Genomic DNA, 23,901 nt, shown 5'->3' with positions numbered 1-23,901 from the left:
TGCTTTCAGTTGTTTCTGGTCCTTTTTGGCTGAAATACATAATTTCTTATATCAAATTATTATTTTTATTTTAAAGAATGACATGTCCTGTAATTTATTTGCTTGATCATATGATTTCAGTTGTTTGGATAAGAGAAGCTTGCAATGAGTTTTTAGGCCATGGTTTTGAACTTAAGTCTTCAGTGTAAATAAAGAATGAGGAAAAAAAGCTGTTGGAAGGGGACACAGAATGTGTTGTCAAATAATTTCTCACGCTGTCATCCTGAGTCAGTGACTAGAAAATGAAAGAGGCAATGATAGAAACAGCCTTGGTTCTTCTCTCTACTTTCTACTTTGACTACAACAAACATTTTTTAATGTAGTCCTCATGATTTTTATTTAATTTTTTAAGGTATTCTTTGCTACACTTTTGAAAAAAGTTGGAACAGTAAAGCATTTTTAACTTTTTAATGTTGCCATTCCTTTTCTCACCACTCAAAATACGTTTAGGGACTGAAGACACCAAGTGATGAAGTGTTACAGGTGTAATTTTTTACCCATTCGTCCTGCACACAAGTCTTAAGGTGGTGAATAGTAAGCCGTCTTTGTTGTCGCATTTTGTGCTTCAAAATGCACCACACATTCTCTATTGGAGACAGGTCGGGACTGCAGGCAGGCTCTTTCTCCACAGCCAGGACTTTGTAATGTATGCAGAATGTGGTTTTGCAATGTCTTGTTAAATTGGCATGGGCGTCTCTGGAAAAGAAGGCACCATATTGTGCTCCAAAATCTCTATGTATTTTTCAGCATTAATGCTGCCATCACAGAAGTGCCTTTGTCAAGGCCACTGACACAACCCTATACCATGACAGACCTTGGCTTTTACACTTGTTGCTGGTAACAGTCTGGATGATTCTTTTCTTTTTTAGTCCAGAGCCCACGGCGCCTATTTCTCCCCAAAAAATAATACCTGAAATGCTGATTCATCTGACTACAGTACATTTCTATAGTATGATGATCTGTCCCAGATGCATCGAGCCCAGAGAAGTCGATGGTGCGTCTAGACACTGTTAGCATAGGGCTCCCTTTTGGCACAGTAGTTTTAACTGGCATTTGTAGATGTAACTACATATTGTAGTATATGACAAAGGTTTGCCAAAGTAGTCCTGAGCCCATGTGATGATATCACCTATAGATGAAATATGATTCTTGATGCAGTGCCGCCTGAGGGATCAGAGATTATGGTTATTTAGCTTAGGCTTGCACCTTTGTCTCTTACACACTGAAAATCCTCCAGATTCCTTGAATCTTTTAATGTATGTTATGAACTGTTGAAGGTGAAATTTCAAATCTCTGCCTATCTTTCTGTGAGGAACATTGTTTTTAAACATCTCAATAATTTTCTCATGTATTTTTTGGCACCTGTTGACATGACCTGTTTCAAATGACCATAATGATCATTATTTAACCAATATTTTTTTTTTAACCTGATTATGACTTTAACAGGTGGGTTAGGTTAGGATTGAACCCAGGTCTCTTGGACTCAAAGCTGGGGCTTTTCCCAACTGAGCTAACCCCTCAACAGATGAACCCAAGTGCAGAAGACTAATAAGGAAACTTGAGGCTGTATTTTCAGAAAAAATAAACAAATGATCTTTACTTAAAAAATGGAAAACAAAGTACAACAGAAATGACCGAAGCCGAACTTCTAGTAAACAGGCCAAACAAATCAGACACAAGGGTCAAAAATACAACAATAAAGAGTAACTTGTCTTCTCTAGAAGATCAGGAGAACACCAGGCAGTAATAAACACAAGACTGAACACAGTAGCTGGTAACACACACACTGATATGGGGCAGAACACAGGTGTTGCAAATCAAGCTTGAGTTGTGGCACACAGCAGATGGCAAGAAAGTCGTGCTATGCACAGATCCGGAGGAAGCACCTCCTTCTGGTCAGGAGGAGAAATGCAGCTTAATGAATTCTTACTGGAGCCTCACCTCTAAGAACGGCTCCTGACATTCCTCTAGAGCTTCTTTGGGCATGATTAAAGTCAGTGATCAGCACTGGTTCCAGTATATCCTTAGCCAGCACCCATGACCACTCCTCTGGGCCATAGCCCTCCCAGTCAACAAGGCACATTCCCACGGACCAGCCAAGAATCCAGAAGCCTGTGTACCGTGTAAGCCGGTCTACCCTCAATGATCCGGGGTTTTGGCATGGGTTTGCTGGGTGGGGAGAGAGAGGAACATACAACAGGTTTTAATTTGGAAACATGAAAGGTGTGGTGAATCCTTATGGACCTAGGCTGGAGTAGCCGGTAGGATACAGGATTTATCTTTCGGAGGATCTTAAATGGACCAAGATAGCGTGGGGCCAGTTTGCGAGACTACCCGAAGAGGAAGATCCCTGGTTTAAAGCCACACTCTCCTACCTGGGTGATGTGTGGGCCCTGGCCTTCGGCGCTTGTCTCCGCTGTTGTTGGGTTGCTTTTAGTAAGGCTACTCGAGCTCTCTGCCATGATCGTCTGCATCGGTGGACCACTTTGTGTAGCAACTGGGACACTAACTTCTGGTTCCTGTCCAGAAAACACAAGGGGAGGGAAACCATACTGGCCCTCAAAAGGAGACATTACCAAAGAATACTGGTAAAAGATGTTATGTGCAAACTCAGCCCAGACCAACCAGGAGCTCCAAGTGGTCTGATTGTCTGATATCTCAAAGACCTTTCAATCACTTGGTTTACCCTATCTGTCTGACCATTAGATTGGGGATGAAAGCCAGATGAGAGGCTAATGGAGCACCTAATGAAATTCCTTTCAGAACCTGGACATGAAGTGTGGCCCACGGTCGGAGACCGGAAAGCTATGGATCCTAAACACATTCTGCATGAGAAGCTCGCCTGTCTGACTTGCTGTTGGGAGTTTGGCCAATGGGAGTAAATGACGCCTTGGAAAATCTGTCCACTACCACCAGAATGACTGTATTACCTTTGGACTCTGGTAGGCCTGTAACACAGTCTAATGATATGTGTGTCCAAGGGTGTTTAGGAATAGGCAGTGGGTGCAGCAGGCTTTGAGGTCAGGTTCTTGGCTCCTTGTTCTGTGCCCAAATAGAGCAAGCAGCAACAAAAATTTGGACATTATTCTGTAGCTTTGGCCACCAAAATTTGTCTCTGGATGAGCTTGTGCGTTCTAGTTGCCCCAGGGTGACCCGATTGGAGGAAAGCATGAGCCCGCTGCAACACTTCAGAGCGTAGTTGGTTAGGTACAAAGGGACGCCCTGGAGGACTTTTACCTGGCACTGTCTGAGCTGTGCTCTCCTGACAGTCTCTTCCAATTCCCAAGTCCCAGTTCCCCACTGGATTGCACCAACCACTCTGGAGGTAGGTATAATAATAACAGAGAGTGCATCTGGCTTTAATTTTTTTGAGCCTGGGCGATAAGAGAGAGTAAAGTCAAAAAGGGGTAAAGAAAAGGGTCCAGCGAGCTTGCCTGTGGTTTAACCTCTTAGCCTCTCTAATGTAGGTGAGGTTCTTGTGGTCTGTCGAGATGATAAATGGATGTTTGGCCCACTCCAACCAGTGTCTCCACTCTTCTAATGCCACCTTGACAGCCTCTGAGCTGGTGTAAGCCTGTGAGAAAGATAAGCACATGGGTGAAGCTTGTTGTAGGTCTTACTTTTTTGAGAAAGGACTGCTCCTATGCCTATGTCAGAAACATCCACCTCCACTACAAAAGGAAGCTCTGGATCCAGAAGAGCTAAAATGGGGGCAGATGTGAAGAGAACCTTCAGTCTGTTAAAGGCCTTATTGGTCATCTCAGTCCACACAAATGACTTGGCAGTCTTCTTGGTTAGGGCAGAGATTTGTTCTGCAATATAACTGAAGCCTCTAATAAATGTCCAATAAAAATTATCGAACCCCAAAAATTGTTGGACCTACTTAACTGAACATGGTTGTGGCCAATCCAGTACTGCCTTGATTTTGCCAGGATTAATCTGAAGGCTACATTTGTATTCTATGAACCCAAAAAAAGACACTTTGAAGACTTAAAATTTACTCTACTCCAGCTTAACGAACAGTCTGTGTCTCAACAACTGGGAGAGGACCTGCCGGACATGTTTTACATGATCTTGATAGTTACTTGAAAAACTGAGTATGTCATCCAAGTAAACAAAAACAAATTTGTTCAACATCTCCCTGAGGACATCATTAATGAATGCCTGAAAGACGGCTGGGGCATTTACAAGACCAAAAGGCATTACCTGATATTCATAGTTGCCTGTTGGAATGTTGAAAGCGGTCTTCCACTCATCTCATTCCTTGATCTTGACCAGATGGTAGGCATTTCTGTGGTCCAACTTCGTGAAGATAGTGGCGCCCTGTAGTATCTGAAAAGCAGCGTTCATCAGGGGTGATGGGTAGCGATTCTTAAAGGTGATGTGATTCAAACCTCTATAATCAATACAGGGTCGCAGACTCCTATCTTCTTGGAAACTAAAAAAAAGCTTGCTCCTGCAGGTGAGGTTGAAGGGTGAATGAATCCACTATCTATGGCCTCGTTTAGGTATTTCTCCATGGCAGTTCTTTCAGGGATAGAGAGAGAGAGAGTACATTCTTCCTCGAGGCGGGCATGCTTCAGGTACAAGCTCGATAAAACAAACATAAGGATGATGCGGGGGTAACGAAGTAGCCTAAGACTTACTGAAGACTCCACTGAGATCCATGTATTATAGAGGAACTCGGGACAGACATGGAGAAACCTAAGGTAGGTCTGGCAAGAGATCTGGGGACTTGATAGTGAATGGCTTGAGCTTGGATGTAACTCAAACTTCAGTGGTGGGTATGGTTATAGTGTGGTCTGAAGGGGATCTGGGGTAATCGGGCTGAGGTCCAAGAAATTTTTCCAGTGGCTCAAGAGAATGGCAAAAGGAAAAATCTGAAACACAGCAGTATCCCAACTCTTTACAACACATCTGGACTAGTCTATAAAAGGGTTGTGATGGAATAACCAAGGGAAACCAAGAACTAAGGGGTGTTCTGGTAAATGGATAAAAAAATTGTATCACTTCTCTGTGTGCCCCTATCTTTAACTGGAGAGATGTGGTGCAGTGACTAACCTGTCATGAACCAACAGGTCTGCCGTCTAGTGCTCTGATGGTGAGGGGTCTCTAGAGGACTAAAGTTATAATGCCCAGCTCACTGGCCATGTTGATATGCATAAAATTACCAGCAGCTCCAGAATCAATGAAGGCACAAAGATGGTGTAGTTGGTTGCCTTGGGTGATAGTGGCTCGAACTCCAGAAGTGATAGCCCAGGGGGAAGTATCTACTCTCGCCCGGATCCCCCTCTACCTGGATAAGAGCTGGCTTTCCCCTTCAGTTCTGGGCAAGTGGAGGGAAAGTGGCCTGGCTCTCCACAGTAGAGACAGCATCACTCCCTCATCCGCCGATCCAGTTCAGTCTGGGTCAATCTAGTTCTCCCCAATTGCATTGGTTCCTCAAGATCATGGAGTTGAAGGGGTTAAGTGATGGTGCTAGAAGGTACATAAGGATCAAATAACCTGGTCTCTCTACCTCATTCTTGTTGTCGTTACCTTAGACGATGGTCTCGAATGGCAACATCAATGAGAGACTCAAGATCTGGTGCAGGATCTCTAAAAGCCAGTTCATCCTTTAATTCAGAGGACAAGGCACGGTGAAAAGTTGCTTTCAATGCTCGCTGGTCCCATCCACTTTTTGAGGCCAGGGTTCCAAACTCAATAGAAAATTCTGCCACACTCCTCTCACCCTGAGAGAGTTAAAGTAGGCAATAACTCACATCTCCTTTACTGGCTGAATGGTGGTAGACCTTCTTCATCTCTGCAATGAAACTGGTGCTCTTGTTGGCAAGGGTAGATTACTAGTCCCATAACGATGTGGCCCAATTTAAAGCTTTGTTTTTTACCTTACTGTTCTCTTAGGGAAAGCTGCTGGGTTGCAATTGAAAGGCCAGCGTGCACTGGGTGACAAATCCTCGACACCTCTCTGTGTCTCCATCAAATCTCTCTGGTGCTGGTAATTTGGGCTCTGATGATATAAAAAAAGCTGCTGGTGGTGCAAGTACTGGTTGGGAAACTGGAGGTTAAGATTTAGTAGCTGGCGGATTTCAGTTAGAATCTGCTCATGCTTCTGGATAGTGGTTGCTTGATCAGACAGGGCAGACAGAATACGCTCGACACTGGAAGGTGGTGAAGCTTCTCCTGCTGGGTTCACTTCCATGGTTCAGTCTTGCTGTAACAGTTGGGTTAATTGAGGATTAAACCTGGGTCTCTTGGACTCAAAGCTGGGGCTTTTCCCAGCTGAGCTAACCCCTCAACAGATGAACCCAATGCAGAAGATTAATAAGATTAATTCATAATAATTAATTAATAATTGAATTCTTACAATGACCCCTTAACTGCTTTTGTTTCATTTTTTATGTCTTGCTGGTCTGAATGACAGTAAAAGATATATATTTATAAATTTTAATTTACAAAATGTTGACCAGACAAAATATAAAATATTTTGTTTTCATATTGTCTGCAATGAAATACAAGTCAAAGTAAATTTGGAAATCGCTACTTTCTTTTTTAAATTGTATTTTTCCATACAGTCCCAACTTTTTCTGACTTGGGATTGTATAAGGTTGTATTCTTAATTACTTTTCCAAATAATTATATCTTTATGTCTATAGTAATTAAGTGCTTATTAATAATTAATATTTCTATTTTAAAGTGCTATAAAAAGGAAGGTGCAGTGGATAAATTGGTAATGAATACAGTTCTAAATGCACCATTGTTGCACATTTAAAGTTTGGTTTCGAATGCATATTAGCAAATACACAAATATTTGGAGTCATATATATCGACCATTTCTTGTTTTTGAGCAGGCATGAGGGGCTGAATCTGATCCCTTCAGTCTCACCCCATGTGGGGTCTGTGCTGCTCAAGAATGTATGCAGGCGTGTATTGAATGTAATGGAAGGAAGGTAAAGAATGTCTTGGTGGATCACTTCCTCCATTAGTGCCCAATATGTTGTATTGGTTACCCTGATGGACTCCTCATTATTTTCCTATTTTGTTCACTTTCTAACTCAAACTAAATCATGATGTTCTCTAACTAGTTTGCAGTTTCATCTTTACATGATTCAGTCAATTAAATCAATCGGCACCTGACATGGTTTCAGTGCATGCTAAGTTAAATTAGTTTTTTTGTATTTTGGTGCATTAAGAATTTTTAAATTGGTGTTCTGTAGTTTTGAGCTCATGTACTATATGTATGATTGATAGTATCTTGAGGGAGCTCTTTTTCCATTCTGCCCCGGTAGACAGCATGACTATTTCTGTCTGACATATACAAATGACTGTAACTCACCACCACACACACTTATATTGATGCACTTCACATTCCTGCATCCAAAAATCATTTGCACAAGTACATGCATACAATCATGCTGAACTAATAGGCTGAACTTATCTGAGCTTAGTGTGGAAATAAAGACTTTTCAGTCAGGATTTCTGCCACTGAACTACAGCTAATATTTAGAAATGCCATTAAAACTGAATGGCGGTGCATTGCTGGACTTTTTTATTGCAATCATTGACTAGTTCACCAAAAAAAATTAATTTACGCAACATATATGCACACTGGGATTCAAGTTGGTTCAGTGGGTAGCACCATCGCCTCACAGCAAGAAGGTTGCAGGTTCAAGCCTCGGCTGGGTCAGTTGGCATTTTTTTGTGGAGTTTGCATGTTCACCCCGTGTTCGCGATGGTTTCCTTCAGGTGCTCCGGTTTCCCCCACAATCCAAAGACATGTGGTATAGGTGAATTGGGTAAGCTAAATTGTCCATTGTGTATGTGCAACACAATCTCACGTCAATTCGTAACTTTTTGATTAAGTGGCTAAATCGGATGAATTCAAACAAAATCGTACAATTTAGTAAGATTTGCTCATCACCCAATGACGGTTGGGGTTAGGGGTGGGGTTGGGTGCCAGGCCTCCTTTTTAAAATTGTACATTTTTGTATGACTGAATTAGCCACTAAACTGTCAAAACGTAAAATACTTACATTTCCTCGTGAGATCAGGCTCGTATGTGTGGGAGTGCATGGATGTTTCCCAGTGATGAGTTGCAGCTGGAAGGGCATCTGCTGCTTAAAAACATATACTGAATAAGTTTGTTGGTTCATTTTGTTGTGGCGACCCTAAATTAATAAAAGGACTAAGCTAAAAATAAATGAATGAATATACTCGCGCTCAAGTGGTTCCAAACAGACTTACTTCTGTTGAACACAAACGAAGATATTTTGAAGAAAGCTGAAAGCTGGTAGTCATTGGCAACCATAGTATAAAAAGACGAAATTGTGGAAGGGCCCCATTAGGGTAATGTTGAAAATTGTTTCTTAATCTATTTAATATGTATTTTTTCATTAAAATTTTCAGTTTTGACACTTTCATTTTGGACAAACAATATGCAGTGGTAAAAACAATAAGCACATTTGCTAAAAACAAACAAAGAAAGCTGGAATAATGCATTTGTTTTTCATTATCTTTTTAATCGTTCATTATAAAAATTATAAAACTAAGATTTTAAATGAAAAACTAAATCAAATGAAAATAACTTAAGATTCATTCATTAATTTTCCTTTGGCATTTTGGAAGTACCACACACCAGAAGCACACATTCACATATTATTTAAGCGGTCGTACACCGGATGCGACACATGAAATTTGAAAGTACTACAAGCCAGATGCGCACATTTGCATGTTATTTAAAATGAAACTATTCAGATAATGCTTTGTGGCACGGCAGAAAAATGAACAATGTTCTGAGTTGTAGCTGGGCGCTGTGGATAATCGCCAACTTGCTTCACCGGTTACCCGGTTACCTTGCTTCACTTGCTTTACCCTGATAGAATTCTATGTATAGAATTCTAAAATGAATGGCGCGGTGTGGCGCCAAGCAGCGTATCTGGTGTGCGATCCCCTTTAGTCTCTATTTCAGAGGTCGCTACAGTAGAATGAACCGCCAACTATACCAGCATATGCTTTACGCGGACGCCTCTCCAGCCGCCTGCAACCCAGTATTGGGAAATATGTATATACACTCATTCACACACACTTACACTACACACATTTTGGTTTATTTAATTCACCTATAGCACATATTTGGACTGTAGGGGAAGCCGGAGCACATGGAGGAAACCCTCACAAAGACGGGCAGAACATCAAAACTCCACACAGAAATACCAACTGGTCCAGTCAGGACTCAAACCAGCGACATTCTTGCTGTGACGGTGCTAACCAGTGAGCCACCATGACGCCAACAACTAAGATCTCATTATGAAATCTATTGAAATCTATTGAATACATTATTCAATTTGTTGGTCAAAAAATCTTTTTTTCATTATATGCTTCAGCATCTTTGGTCTTGGTCATATTTGTTATGTTTGTCTTTGTTTTCTATAGGATTTTATTGTAATTGTTTTTTGTTTGTTTGTGTTAGTGACAAATATTGTTTAATGGATAAAAAGCAAGTGCTAATTTGTTTACTGATTATTGGAAATTTTGGGGGGGCAATAATAATTTTCCTTATAGAAAACTGCAATCTGTCTCTTTAGCTGTATGGAGAATATCGGGAGCAGCTGGGTAATATTTCCAGACGGGAGGCCACGCGTCTGTTGACTGAAAAGCAATGGAAAAGGCATGCAGACAATTCCAAGGCAACCAGGAGAGGCCATGGCAGGGCACATCATGCCAGCTTGGATGTGGGGCCACTGACACCAGGCTTAAGCCCCTCCTCTTCTTTGATAAAGTCACACCCCTATTTCAAATGCCAGGGTAAGTGACCAAAGGAAACTCATTTTGTCACCTTTATATTATGTGTATACATATAAAGTGATAAATTATGATAAAACGCAGTATTCAGTGTCAGTTGCCATTTTATTGTGTTACAGACTGCCTAGCCCGTGTCCAGAGGTATATTGTGACAAAGCTTGGGGAGGACTGGATATTCCTGGTTCTTTTGGGCCTCACTATGGCTTTGGTTAGCTGGAGCATGGATTATGCCAGTGCCAAGAGCATACAAGGTATAAACAGTTGGTTTGCATTAATAAGATGTAGCTGTACTGTTTACCTATTTGTTTACATTTATAAAGATAGTTCACCCAAAATGTTAATTTGCTGTTTATTTACTCATGTTTCCTCCATCTATGATATGGATTACTTTTTCATCAATAGAATTATATAAAAGTTATTTTTAAGCTGTGTTTTTTGGTGATTCATACATCTAATGCAAGTCAATAGCTACATCCCTTTAAGATGGAAAAATTGATATTTAGGAACACAAATTTAATACACATGGCTATGTCCACCATGAGTTTACATCTTAAGATGCATAGCATATGGTCTGTGCAAGAAACTAAATATTATTTCAACATTATAGTTTTCAATTCATAGCCTTAGAGAATGGGAAAGTATGGGTGAGGAGTGTCTACATCAGTGATGTCGACTCCTGTTCCTGGAGCTCTACATTTTCTCAGTGTTAACTGCAACATTGATCAAACGCACATGTCTTTAATTTCCAAGTGCTCCTTCAGATTCTGCTTAGTTGATGAGAGTTAGACTGAACTCTGCAGAATGTTACACCTCCTGGAACAGGGTTGAGAACCCTGGATCAACATTCTAAAACACCATTATAAAACAAGAATAGTCAGAGAGCAATTGTGAACTTTCCCATCCTCCAAATAGGTTTTGTTTCAATTACTAAAACAAAACATCAGCATTTTCAAACCCAAACTGGGTCTTCAGCATTCCATTTTTGTGGGTCAAAGAAGCCAGATTTGTGTTTGTGCAACCAATTCAGACAATTGTGATTTATGGTGCCTGTTGGATAGCAGATAGAGTCTTGCCTCCGAAATTGAGGTTCTTCCAGTCACTGACTGGATGCTGAAAGCTGCTGCTGGGTTTTACCATGGGTTATGTCATTTGCTGGATTGTTTTCAGACTTTAAGTTAGCAGATAGAGTCTTGCCACCAAAATTGAGGTTCTTCCAGTCACTGACTGGATGCTGAAAGCTGCTGCAGGGTTTTACCATGGGTTATGTCATTTGCTGGATTGTTTTCAGACTTTAAGTTATAGTCACCTCCTGAATCTCTATGAAGTACCCACAAACACTTTATATCTGCATTTAAAGTTGGATTTGATCCAGCACAAGACTGTCTTTTAATCACTCCATAAAGAAACCTTTTGAATGTTCAGTGTCAGTTCCAGCATGCTTTTAATGTTGCTCATGATGACAACAGAATGCTCTCTAAAGTGAAGCAATACTCCTGACAAGGTTGAAGTAAGAGTAGGCCCAGGCAGCAGGTACTGCAGAGGTTATGGCCTTGATGTGGAGAGGAACAATTGTACACTACCCTATGCTTGCCATTATGGTGTACTATATGGTGGGGCATGTACCAGGATTCATGCTTTTGCTCAATTGCTTTAGGAGACAGCTTGATAACATAAGCACATAAGTTCTATGAATCTGAGTCATTCATAATACACACACTTATAATTAATTTACTGTCTCTCTCCTTCTCTCCCTGTATTTTCTCTACTCTTCTCGTGATGAAGACTTGATTATAAACCTAAAAGTATCCGAAATCACACACACTATACCTCTTCTCTCCCGTCTCTCTCCTCTTCTGGGCCTTTCTCTCTCTCTCCCTCTCTCTCTCTCCTTTTCTGTCTGTCTCTCACACGATGAATCTAGTCTGCGCTGCGCTGCCGTTAGCCTCCTCCGCCTGGTTAATGCTAGCTTCTCATTATTTAAAGTTACCATAACGTCTTCTTCTGTACCCTCATTCTCCTGATCATGGGTCTGTTTAAAGATGGTGTGTATGGAAAATGCCTCAATAAAGATGCCTCCTCTCCTCTTTCTCTCGCGTTTGCTAAATCCACTTGTCCACTCATTTTTGATCTATGACAGATATAACGTTACACTACAGTCCGCTCAGTTTAGTGCGGGTTATTTCAAAACTGACGTTTCCGCGCTTGACCAATTACAGCATTCTGTTTAGTTAAGGAAAAAAAGGCAGTTTAAATATAATGCTAATATTAATATGTGATCGCGATTTTTTTTGCTCGGAGGAAATAACGTTACAGTTGTCTGAGCAATATAGTTTTTGCAGAGAGGGAGGCACCTATAATAAGGCTAAACATTATTAAATACCCACGAGACACTTGTGACTTTATATCATATTTGCATTATTTTAAAAAAATGTTTCCTTCCTGTTAAAAATAAATATATTTCCAATCTGATATGTAATGGGGAGAAAAAAAGTAACACGAGTTCAGCTGATGGTGGATTCGAACCGAGTTTATGATCCTGTGCGCCTTACTTAGGTGCGCCACTGCAGCTGCAATGAATGGAAGCTCTTTACTCATCTTGTCTCTATCAATCAGGCATCTATGGGCGTAAACCCTGAATAGCTTATTACAACTAGATGCGCTATTTGCAATTAGCCAAAAAAGACACTCCGAAATGGTATTTTTTTTCTCCCCCCTCACAGGGGCCCCTAGTGCGCACGGGCCCCTGGGCCTGTGCCCATAAGGCCCATTGGTTAATCCGGCCCTGGCTCCAGCCTTTCAACTTCTTGGTTATATATCTTTGTCAGTTCTGAACTCTTGCTGAGATGCCTCTCTAGTGGTCTGAAGTGGGGAAGAACAAACTCTTTAGACATTTTTAATTGAGCCATATCTGGTTTTCTAAAGAGAGGGGTGGTATATTGAAGCATTCCATTTACTTAAACCTTTTTTTGTCTTAGTTTAAAGAAGGGTTATAGTTCCTAACCTAAATGTGAGCGAGTCACCACTTTTTCACTGTGTATGTCAGCACATCAAGCTGCTAGAGTCTTTCCACATTTTGCAACAGCTCTTCTGTGGCTGGGGTCAGGGCCTTCTTGTTCTGGGATCTGATGATGGACTATGTTAGCTGTCCCTGCCTAGTTTGGTTCTAATATCAGCTGGCCCACTGCTTGGACCGTAGCATAGGGGTGATCAATTTGTGATGATCAGAGTCTATTAGCAGCACCTGCTGAGCACTTAAAAATACATGAAGAGGCTGTCCTTTGAGATGGTTGTATTTTATTTGTAAAAGGGCAACTACATGTGAATGCTTAGCCAGACCCAAATTTGCTGTAGTAAAGGCACCCTTTATTTTGAATCTTTTTTTCTGGTTGACATGCAGGGCAAAGAGTGAAAGATACTTTTAAATCATGAATAACTTGGGTGTCATGTTGTACTGTCTTCAAAGATAGCTTCTCTTCCTGTCCATTAAGCTTAAGTTGCTTTGCTGCCTCATGAAGCAAGATGGTATGTTCAAACCCATTGTCCAGAATTGCATAAAACACTGAAGCATTTTAAAGTTGCGACGATCAGTTAATTTATAATTTTAATTCAATTCATCTTTATTTATTAAGCGCTTTTACAATGAAGATTGTGTCAAAGCAGCTTCACATAGAACATTATAGTAAATTAAACTGTGTCAATGCAATTTTCAGTGTTGTGATTCAGTTTAGTTTGGTTAAGTGTGGTTCAATATTCCTTGCTGACAGTTCAAACACTGATGAGCAAATCGCAAACGGCGAGAAAAAAACTTCACCGATTGGCGAAAGTGAAGAATTAAAAAACCTTTAGAGAAACCAGGCTCAGTTGGGCACCACCATTTCTCCTATGGCCAAACGTCTTGTGCAGAGCTGCAGTCTAAGAGCCTGAGGCTGGAGAATGCTAAACGTCCATTTCGGAGAAGCTGCAGGTGGGAGGTCACCGGCTGGTGTACAGGCTGTCCCTTCAGGATCAATGCGAGGACTTGTCTATAACAGGGGTCTTACAGAAATTAGTCTCATGCTCTCCACTCTTCCATGATCACCACAGCAGCTGCTCAGGATACGGCCTGGCCCAGGATTATGGAAGCCTCTGGAATAATAAAAAAAGGCTAACATTACGCGGTTGCCATGAATAATGCAGACTAACAATTCTTTAGAGGATTTGGATTTCAACAGCATTTCTGTTTTATGTGTATGCTAATGCAAAGAGATGTGTCTTTACTAGGGATGGGAAGATTAATCGATATGTATCGATACGCGGTCATGCGCGTGCACGATGTAAGTGCATCGGTAGAGCAGCAGAGGATGAATGAAATTTTGGAAGCAAATCGAGATGCATCGGTTTTTGCGAGATGCATCGGTTTTTCCAAGATACAGCTTATATTTTTAATATAGAATGTATTTTTTATTTATTAACAAGTGTTGTCAACCTGTTTTTGGCGCATAATTTAATCGACCTACATAAAGTAAGCCTTAGCAACGGATTTGCGGATGTGTACACTTACACTACAACTCAGTGTATCAGGTGTGCGGATGAAGCTAGTGGTGCGCCCTCAGAAAGCGCGAGAAGCAAAACAAACATTTTATTCCTCACTGAGTTTTAATCTAAAGTATGGCAACAATATGGATTTAAGGATGGACGACATGACAGGACAGATGCAATTTGCAAAATGTGCCGCGCATCTGTAAAATACATGGGCAGTACGACTAATCTGATATCTCACTTGAAGCGGCGCCACGGTGTTGTTGTGAAAGCATCTTCCAGTGTTTCTGCATCCCCGGCTTTCGCACTGCTTCAGCTACCAGCTCCAAAAGTGGTGAGAAAAGCATTGCAAGTTTTTTTTCCATTCGCAACAGTTTTGTGCGCTCTATGCCCATAACGGATGTTCATCTGCAGGGCCGGAGCAAGCTGAACTGCCGCTCTAGGCAGAGGACGATCACGCCGCCCTCAACCCCAATGTGAAAACGAAAGTGACCGGTTATGAAAATGAAGTGACGTGTCGCGGACCTCTATTCTGCCGCCCTATGCGCGGATATAACTGAGGACGCGCGGGTGTCGCGGACCTCTATTCTGCCGCCCTATGCGCGGATATAACCGAGGACGCGGGTGTCGCGGACCTCTATTCTGCCCCCCTATGCGCAGATATAACTGAGGACAAGCGGGCGCTGATGGAGGTGTCGCGGACATAACTGAGGATGCGGGTGGTAAGGGGGGTGTTGCGGACGCCGCCCTCTCTATACTGCCGCCCTCTCTATACGCGCCGGCCCTGTTCATCTGCAAAGATATTCAGCCGTGTCACGGAGAACGAAGGTTTTAAACACCTCCTCCTGTTAATTTTTATTTAATTATAATAATACTAATAATATTAATAATAATAATGATAAAAATAATGGGTGGGACAGTGGGTAGTTTGACCACCTCACAGCAAGAAGATTGCTGGTTTGTTATATTTTTATTAGCCTGTTGTTTACAGTGACAGTGATGTTTCAAAGCAGCATAACACTGCTAGTTCACGACCTTAAGTTTTGAATATTCAGTGGCAAAATATATCTTTGTAAAACTTGTTTTTATAGTTGAAAAGTTAAATCACAATTCTTGTTGTGCAATGGTAAACCTTTATGTTGAAAGAGTGCAAATATATACATTTATAATATATATTGCACTTATACATTCTGTTTATCTTGAAAATACTTAAATAATATGTGCTATAGGTTCTGAAATGGCCCTCTACTGTAAACTGACACTCTGGAGAAAAGCCAGTTTGTAAAAAAAAAAAGTCTTGGTTTTACTTGGTTAATAAATAATCAAACTCATTCAATGGCACAGCATCCTCTTTCACATCATCTCATAAACTTGATCTAATTAGTTAGTGCTGAATTATCGCATTGTATCGTGATATGGGTGTGAATCGTATCGTGTTGCATCGCAATATGTCACAAATGTATCGCTAATATATCGGATCGTATTCTTTGTATCGAGATGCGTATCGGATCGGCATTATAGCTTTGATGCCCAACCCTAGTCTTTACTTTAGTTTTAAACTGACAGAGTGTGTCTGCTTCCTGAACTGTGCTAGGAAGGCTGTTCCAGAGTTCAGGTGCCCGATAAGAGAAAGATCTACCGCCTACAGTTGATTTTGATATTCTGAGAATAATTAATTGTCTAGAATTAACTGAGTATAGTAGACACGAGGGGCTATAATACACCAGGAGCTCCTTCAAATACTGGGGAGCTAAGCTGTTCAGTGCTTGTGCAGTGGTAGTCATTGAAATTTTTAAATTTATACTATATTTAATGGGCAGCCAATGCAATGATGATAACACTAGAGTAATATGATCATATTTCTTTGTTCTAGAACTCACTCTAGCAGCCTCATTTTGAACTAGCTGAGATTTGTTAATTAGACCAGCAGGACAACCACCCAGTAACGCATTACAATAATCTAATCGAGAGGTCATGAAAGCATGAATAAGCTTTTCCGCATCAGACATTGATAGCATTTGTCGAAGTTTGGCAACATTTTTAAGATGAAAAATAGATTTTACAGATGCTTGAAATCTGGCCTTCAAATGACAGGTTGCTATCAAAAATCACTAAAAATCCATCAAGGGTTAGACAATGTTTTTGGGTCCAATAAGCAAGACCTCAGTTTTATCTGATTTTAGTAATAAGAAGTTAGTAGTCATCCAATTTATCAGCCGTACAATCTGTTAATTTCATAAATTTGTACAAGTTATCAGGTTGGGAGAAAATATAAAGGTGTGTATCATCAGCATAACATTGGAAGCTAACTCTATGTTTTTTAATGATATCACCTAGTGGTAGCATATATAGTGGGAACAGTAAGGGACCAAGAACTGAGCCTTGTGGTACCCCACAGTGTACTTTTGATCTCATACAAATTGATAACGTTCAGATAGATAAGACCTGAACCTGGCCAATGCAGTTTCTGTAATACCAACATAATTTTCAAGCCTGTCAAGGAGAATATTATGATCAATTGTATCAAATGCAGCACTGAGGTCCAATAACATTAAAAAAGAAATGCAACCACGTTTAGAAGACAGGAGGAGGTAATTTGTAACTTGTAGGGGTGCTGTTTCTGTGCTATGAAATGCTTTAAATCCAGATAAAAAAAATGTTCATAAATATTGTTTCTTACATAGTTGAGCAGATACGACTTTTTCTAATATCTTTGATAGAAAAGGCAGGTTTGAAATAGGTCTATAATTTACCAGTTCTTTGGTATCAAGCTGTGTTTTTTTTTTTAAATAAGAGGCTTAATGACAGCTAGTTTAAAAGTTTTAGGAACGTATCCTAAAAGTAGGAATGATTTCAAAATGTTAAGAACAGGTTCAGAAACTTCTGAAAACAATTGTTGTAATAATTTGGTTGGTATAGGATCTAGCATAGACTTTGTTGATTTGGACGAATTTATCAGTTTAGACAGTTCTTCCTCACCTACTGTTAATAAAATTGGAAGTTTATTCAGTAACAATTTATTGTGCTCTAATTGGGACAATGATGTAGGAGACAGATTGATGGTGCTTATTTTATCTCTAATATCATCAAACTTGCATGTAGAAAAGTTCATAAAGTCATTACTGCTATGTAATGTAATGTAATGTGTATTTATGTAGCGCATAAGCACTTCACAGTCATGAAGGGGGGGGGGGGGATTCCTCTCCACACCACCACCAGTGTGTAGGATCCACCTGGATGATGTGACGGCAGCCACAGGACAATGTGCTCACCACACACCAGCTATAGGTGGCGTAAAGAGACAGTGATTGAGCCAGTTCGGTGGATGGGGATGATTGGGAGGCCATGATCGCAAAGGCCGATTAAGGGACTTTGGCCAGGACACTGGTGTTACTCTTTTTAGGAGAAGTGCCATGGGATTTTAATGACCTCAGAGAGTCAGGACCTCGGTTTAACGTCTCATCCGTAAGACGCCGCCCACTGACACTGACAGTATAGTGTCCCCTTCACTTTTACTGGGGCATTAGGACTCACACAGATCACAGGTTGAGCGCCCTCTGTTGGCCTCTCCAACACCACTTCCAACAGCAACCTAGTTTTCCCATGTGGTCTCCCATCCAGGTACTACTTACTACTTACTTACTGACCAGGCTCAGCCCTGCTTAACTTCAGTGAGTAACTGGTCTTGGGCTGCAGGGTAATATGGCTGTGGCCAATGATGAGAAATGTTAAGAAATGCATGTTGAAGCAGTGGCGCAGTAAGTAGTGCTGTCGCCTCACAACAAGAAGGTCTTTGCATGTTCTCCCGGCGTTCGCATGGGTTTCCTCTGTGTGCTCCGGTTTCCCCCACAGTCCAAAGACATGCAGTGCAGGTGAATTGGGTAGGCTAAATTGTCCGTAGTGTATGAGTGTGTGTGAATGGGTGTGTGGATGTTTCCTAGAGATGGGTTGCAGCTGGAAGGGCATCCGCTACGTAAAAACTTGCTGGATAAGTTGGAGGTTCATTCCGCTGTGGCGACCCCTGATTAATAAAGTGACTAAGCCGACAAAAAAATGAATGAATAAATGGCTACTGTGTTAAACAGGACCCTAGGGTTGTGATTATTTTCTTCTATTAATGTTGAAAAATAAGCTGATCTGGCAGACTTTAAAGCTTTTCTGAAGTTAAGTGTACTTTCTTTCCAGGCCAGACAAAAAAAACTTTAGTTTTGATTTCTTACATATGCGTTCCATTTTCTGGGCTGCTTCCTTTAAGGCATGTGTGTGCTCATTGTGCTATGGTGTCAGATTTTTTTCCCTAATCTTTTTGAAGTGTAACGGAGCAACTATGTCTAACATGCTTGAAATGACAGAATCAATAGTTTTAGTTGCAGTGTTAAGCTTTTCTGGGCGGCTTGGAATGCTATGGAAATTAGAAAGACCAGGTAGATAACAGACAAAGTGATCTTTAGTGTTAGCGGTGATCGTTCTACCATATTTATAGATAGAAGATGATTTAGTAAACCTATCAATGCACAATAAACAAAATATTAAAGAGTGATCTGAAATATTATCACTCTGCTGCACAACTTCAACATTATCAATATCGATACTATGTGATAATGTTAGGGCTAAGGTATGATTATGTCAATGTGTAGGCCCTTAGACATGCTGTTTCACTCAAATAGAGACTAGTATGTCTAAGACAGCCAGACTTAAAGCATCTTTTTCATTATCTAAATGAACATTAAAATCCCCAACAATTAAAATTTTATCTGTGGCCAGAACTATTTCATATAAGAAATCAGCAAATTCTTTTGTAAAGCTGGTATGGTGCCCTGGAGGCCAATATACAGTTGCTAATATAAATTTAGATTGAAATTTATTGTTTAAATTGCACACTGAAATATACAACACTATTACTTTAAATATATTATATTTAAAGTCAAATCGCTGGGTAACACTACAAATATTACTGTATATTATGCCAACGCCTCCCACCTTTGCCTTTAAGATGCAGCTCATGTTTATAATGATATTCTTCATGTTAAGACTTGCTTAGGGTCATGTAATCATCTAGTTTTAGCCAGGTTTCTGTTAGACAAGGTGCATCTAGCTTTAGATCAGTTGTCAGATTATTAACAAACATTAATCATATCATTATCAGTGGATCACTCGTCTGTGTTTGCACTCAGTAAATATTGGTGAAGTGCAGTGAACTGATGACCTTCACGGTCAGTCACAGTCATGTCTATTGAGCACTTGAACACAATGGCAAATCAGCAGTGTTTCAAAACATGCTAAACAGTGCTTAAATGTTAGCGGGAAATTTTTATTTTGTTTGTTTTTTTTTTCAGTACCAAAATTCAGTGTTGTGACAAGTCTAATATAGTGAAAGAATCAGTTTATTAACTTGAGTTTGATAAATGGCATTTAAAATGTGTGTTTAGGAAAGAAAAGCTTAGCTAACTAGTGCCATTTCTCTTAACTTAGCTGAAAATGAGGTCTGAAATCCTTTTTATTTTTACTATCCATTCAGAACGGAACTTCGGGTCACACGGAATGTGGTGAAATGATAAATTTGTGTCCCTTTCTTTTCCCTGATAAGATATACAGCCAGGTACACAACAATACGCCATTGTGGATGCCATTCCTGTGTGACTCCAGGTCATACTTCGGGTTTCTTCCCATTGCAACCTTGATTTCTTTTAAAATGGCAGCCACGTGAAACCAGTTTATACTCCAGTCCTTCTTCGTGCTCAAGCAAAATACAAGTTACGTCAACCTCAGGGGGCAGGATTAAGGTATAGCTTTCATTCAATCCCAAACTACTCCGCCTATTAAATTACTAAACATTTTCAATAGTGCCTTAATGTTATACTATAATGTTATATATTTTAAATCATCATCAGTGAAATTCTTTTTTTTTTTTTTTGCTGAATTATGTGATTTTGTCTGTCTGTTGTAAAAATCAGTTTTACTATTTTAATCATTTTAATGGAAAGTCATTTATTTATTATATTTTGTAGAAAATTAATATAGTCTGGGTGAGACCTACCTCAAAATGTTTTATTGCATTTAAATACAGTGTTTAAAAACCCCACTGCAATGAATAAACAGCAGTCAGTGAGGACATTTCTATTTCTTATTATCAACACTTTAGACTTTGAATGATGGGATTCTCTCAATAAAATGCTGCATGTATTTAATATGGTTTTAAGGATCCCTGGCCCAAGGGCCCTGGTTGAGATGTCTCCGATTTATTGAGACTGGCGGTTCTTAGAAATCTACTCTGAAAAGACGACATCGCCTCTGAGAGCCAACTACTGATACGGGAAAGAAAGACAGAGCTGCATCTCTGAAGGATTGTCCTCTTGGCAATTGTAATGCCAAAGTGAAATGCTAAAAGTATTATTAATGCATTTTCATTCTCATAGTTTTGTACTGTCTGAATAACTACAATTGCATCCAAAGATTCTTCTCCCTCATTCACTTTTGGTGAATGTAGCCTTGGCCGGGAAGAGTTGATGTCATCGGGCGGTACCCAATGATCATTGCATGTTTCAACCCTAAACCGCAACACCCTCAACATTGGTGGGTACCCCTCTCCTCACAAAGCTTGCACAATGGGTCTTTTCTTAAGCCCCACTTGTGCAAGTTTGTCAGAGTTAGGAGTGTGTCATACACTGACCTTAACATAAATGAGATGTGGAAAGATTCCAATCTCCACAGATTTCCCCATGTGATCTTCCTCTTGGGTAGGTCCCACTTGGTCCATGCTCCCTGGATGCTAGCTCTATTGCCCTTGCCCTTTGTCCTTTCTCCTCCAGGTTCCATACCTCCTCCTGGATCATAGCCCTTCTATCCTTGGATCCCGCATTACTCCATTGCTGAATATGAGAAGTTCCAAGACCATGTCTTTCTGTGCTTGGTGTTCCCATGATTTCACGTAGCTTCAACATACTTTCAGCTTGTGCAATAGATGAGTCAGCTGCATCCTGATCGTGTAAGGATGCCTGCCTGCCTGACTTGTTCATCCTGGGAGTCTTTGTATGTCATTATGGCCCTGCACCTTGCTACCTTAAATTCCTCTACCACGGATGACAAAGGAAGTTGGAGCTGCCCTAATCTAATATAAAGGCCTACTGAAGTGAAGCTTAGAGGGATTCCCAGCTACCGGAGGTGCTTGTTGATCTTTCTATCCACTCCTTCTACGTAGGTCATGGGAACTTCATACACCGTTGAAAGCCACATGAGTCTTGGCAGCAATCCATGTTGGCAAAGCCATACTTTAAACATACCTGAGAGCCCTGATTTTTCAATCTTCATCAACTATTTCTCTGTCTGCTTTTCTGTACTGCTTATGTTGTTTCTGAAAGTAAGTGAATCATCAGCCATTTCCCAAGGGACCTAATTGGATTTTCCTTTATCGTTGGAATCACTTCGTCTTGCACATGCGGCAGGACTCTGTCAGTTTACTTTTCCTGATCACCATGTAACTGGATTTCTTTGGCTTAAACCTCATTCTGGCCTACGTTGTTATGCAATCCAGAGCAGTAAAGTCTTCCATGTAACCTCTTATTGGGGGTTGTCAGATGCCCGATTGCATTTTTGGGCCCCGAGCTTCCTTTCCAGCGGCTGTTATTATGGGGTTAATTCCCACGATGAAGAGGATGGGGGAGATTGTACATCCAGTTACTATCTCTTATTCCAGGTTTTGTCACTGGGTGATGAAGTGGCCTGTCTTGAATCGTAGCTGGATTTCACCCAAAGTAACTAATGATTAATCCCTTGATGTGCTGAGGCATAAGGTAATGGTTTGGTGCTGCATGACTGAGGGTGTGAGGAATTGATCTGTAGGCATCAGCCAAGTCCAGCCAAACAACGGTCAGGTTGCCGTAGCTGGCCTTGGTCTTCCGGATCATATGGCCAAGAACTCCAGTGTGTTCCAGACATCCAGAGAAGCCTGGGATTCCACCTTTCTGAATAGCGGTGTTGATGTATCCATTCTCAGTCATGTATGAGGTCATTCTTTTAGCCAGTATAGAGAAGAGGTGGTAAATGTGACTTTAGGTGGTGTATGTTTCAATAGTATCTGGATGCAGCCTTTATGATGCAAGCTATGTTTTAGCAATTTTCCAACTTTTTCAACCTTAAATTTAACTAGCAGTAAAGCAGATTACATAAAACACTTATAAACATCAGTTGACACTGTATATCGCTGAACAATACTAATATAAAATATGATATATTATACTTGTTTAAGGTACATTACTGATATACGTTAAAGTTACACTTTAAACTCACGCTGTAGTTTAATTTGTGATGGCCAAAACAGAATAATAATTGAATGCATGAATGAAATGCAATGAATGAAAACTACACTTGTTTCAAACCTGCTTAAGTTTATAAAAGAATTACAGAATTACAGCCATTCCCATTTTCTCTCTCACTCAGCATATAAATGGATGTATGGAGAGCTGAAGGGGAATGTGGCTTTGCAGTATCTGGCATGGGTTTCATATCCCATCATCCTCGTCGTTTTTGCATCCCTTTTCTGTCATTTGGTTGCTCCACAAGCTATAGGTTTGTACGTTTCATCATCTTATTTCTACTTTATGTACCTTTTTTTGTTCTGATTGTCTGTCCTCCGTCACATTTATTTGCAATACTACATACAGTATTTGATCAATGTTTACTGTAGCTGCCCACAACACATAACATTTTCGTACCATCCTTTCAACATGTAAATCTGATTTGTCTCCCTTGCTCTACCTTTCTCTCATTTATCAATGCCACAAATGTTTTGTAGATTACCCATTTGCCCTGTTTCAGACTAGGCAGATAATACTCACCCATCTTATTTAATATTTTACAATCATTGTGACCAAATCTTCACTGTTAAAATTGTGTCTGTGTTGTATGGATTAATTTCATGCTTATTCTCTTGTCTTACATAGATTTTTTTGTATGTCCCTTAGGCTCTGGGATTCCTGAACTGAAGACGATCCTCAGAGGTGTGGTGTTAAAAGAGTATCTGACACTCAAAGCATTCGTGGCTAAAGTCATAGGTCTTACGGCTGGTCTAGGCAGTGGCATGCCTATCGGAAAGGAGGTGGACCTCTTCTATTTTTTTATTTTACAAATACACACACACAGACACGTATAAATATTTGGAATTACTAATACTAATTAAAGCAACTCAAAATCCAAATAATCACAAATGACCTATTGTGTTTTACAGTACAAGCAATGTCTAAATAAATACAATAACTGAATATCTTTTACAGGACAATATTAACACACTCTATCTATCTATCTATCTATCTATCTATCTATCTATCTATCTATCTATCTATCTATCTATCTATCTATCTATCTATCTATCTATCTATCTATCTATCTATCTATCTATCTATCTATCTATCTATCTATCTATCTATCTATCTATCCATCCATCCATCCATCCATCCATCCATCCATCCATCCATCCATCCATCGTACAAAACTAAAGCAAATAAAACTTAATTCATTCATTCATTCATTCATTCATTCATTCATTCA

At 40.2% G+C, this 23,901-nt stretch overlaps 1 protein-coding gene across 23 annotated transcripts in view; it reads left to right on the top strand.

The window, feature by feature from the left end:
* clcn1b (chloride channel, voltage-sensitive 1b) overlaps nt 1–23,901 on the top strand; it is a 66,880-nt gene that overhangs the window by 6,827 nt on the left and 36,152 nt on the right. For all 23 annotated transcript variants that reach the window (XM_073926022.1, XM_073926020.1, XM_073926019.1 and 20 more), the window contains exons 2-5: nt 9,624–9,843; nt 9,960–10,091; nt 22,795–22,923; nt 23,319–23,452. In XM_073926022.1, the coding sequence (XP_073782123.1) occupies nt 9,624–9,843; nt 9,960–10,091; nt 22,795–22,923; nt 23,319–23,452 (615 nt within the window). The remainder of the gene's footprint in view (nt 1–9,623; nt 9,844–9,959; nt 10,092–22,794; nt 22,924–23,318; nt 23,453–23,901) is intronic.

The sequence above is a fragment of the Danio rerio genome, chromosome 16, assembly GCF_049306965.1.
Source record: "Danio rerio strain Tuebingen ecotype United States chromosome 16, GRCz12tu, whole genome shotgun sequence".
Taxonomy (NCBI): Eukaryota; Metazoa; Chordata; class Actinopteri; order Cypriniformes; family Danionidae; genus Danio; species Danio rerio.
This window is presented reverse-complemented; position numbering and strand designations above follow the sequence as displayed.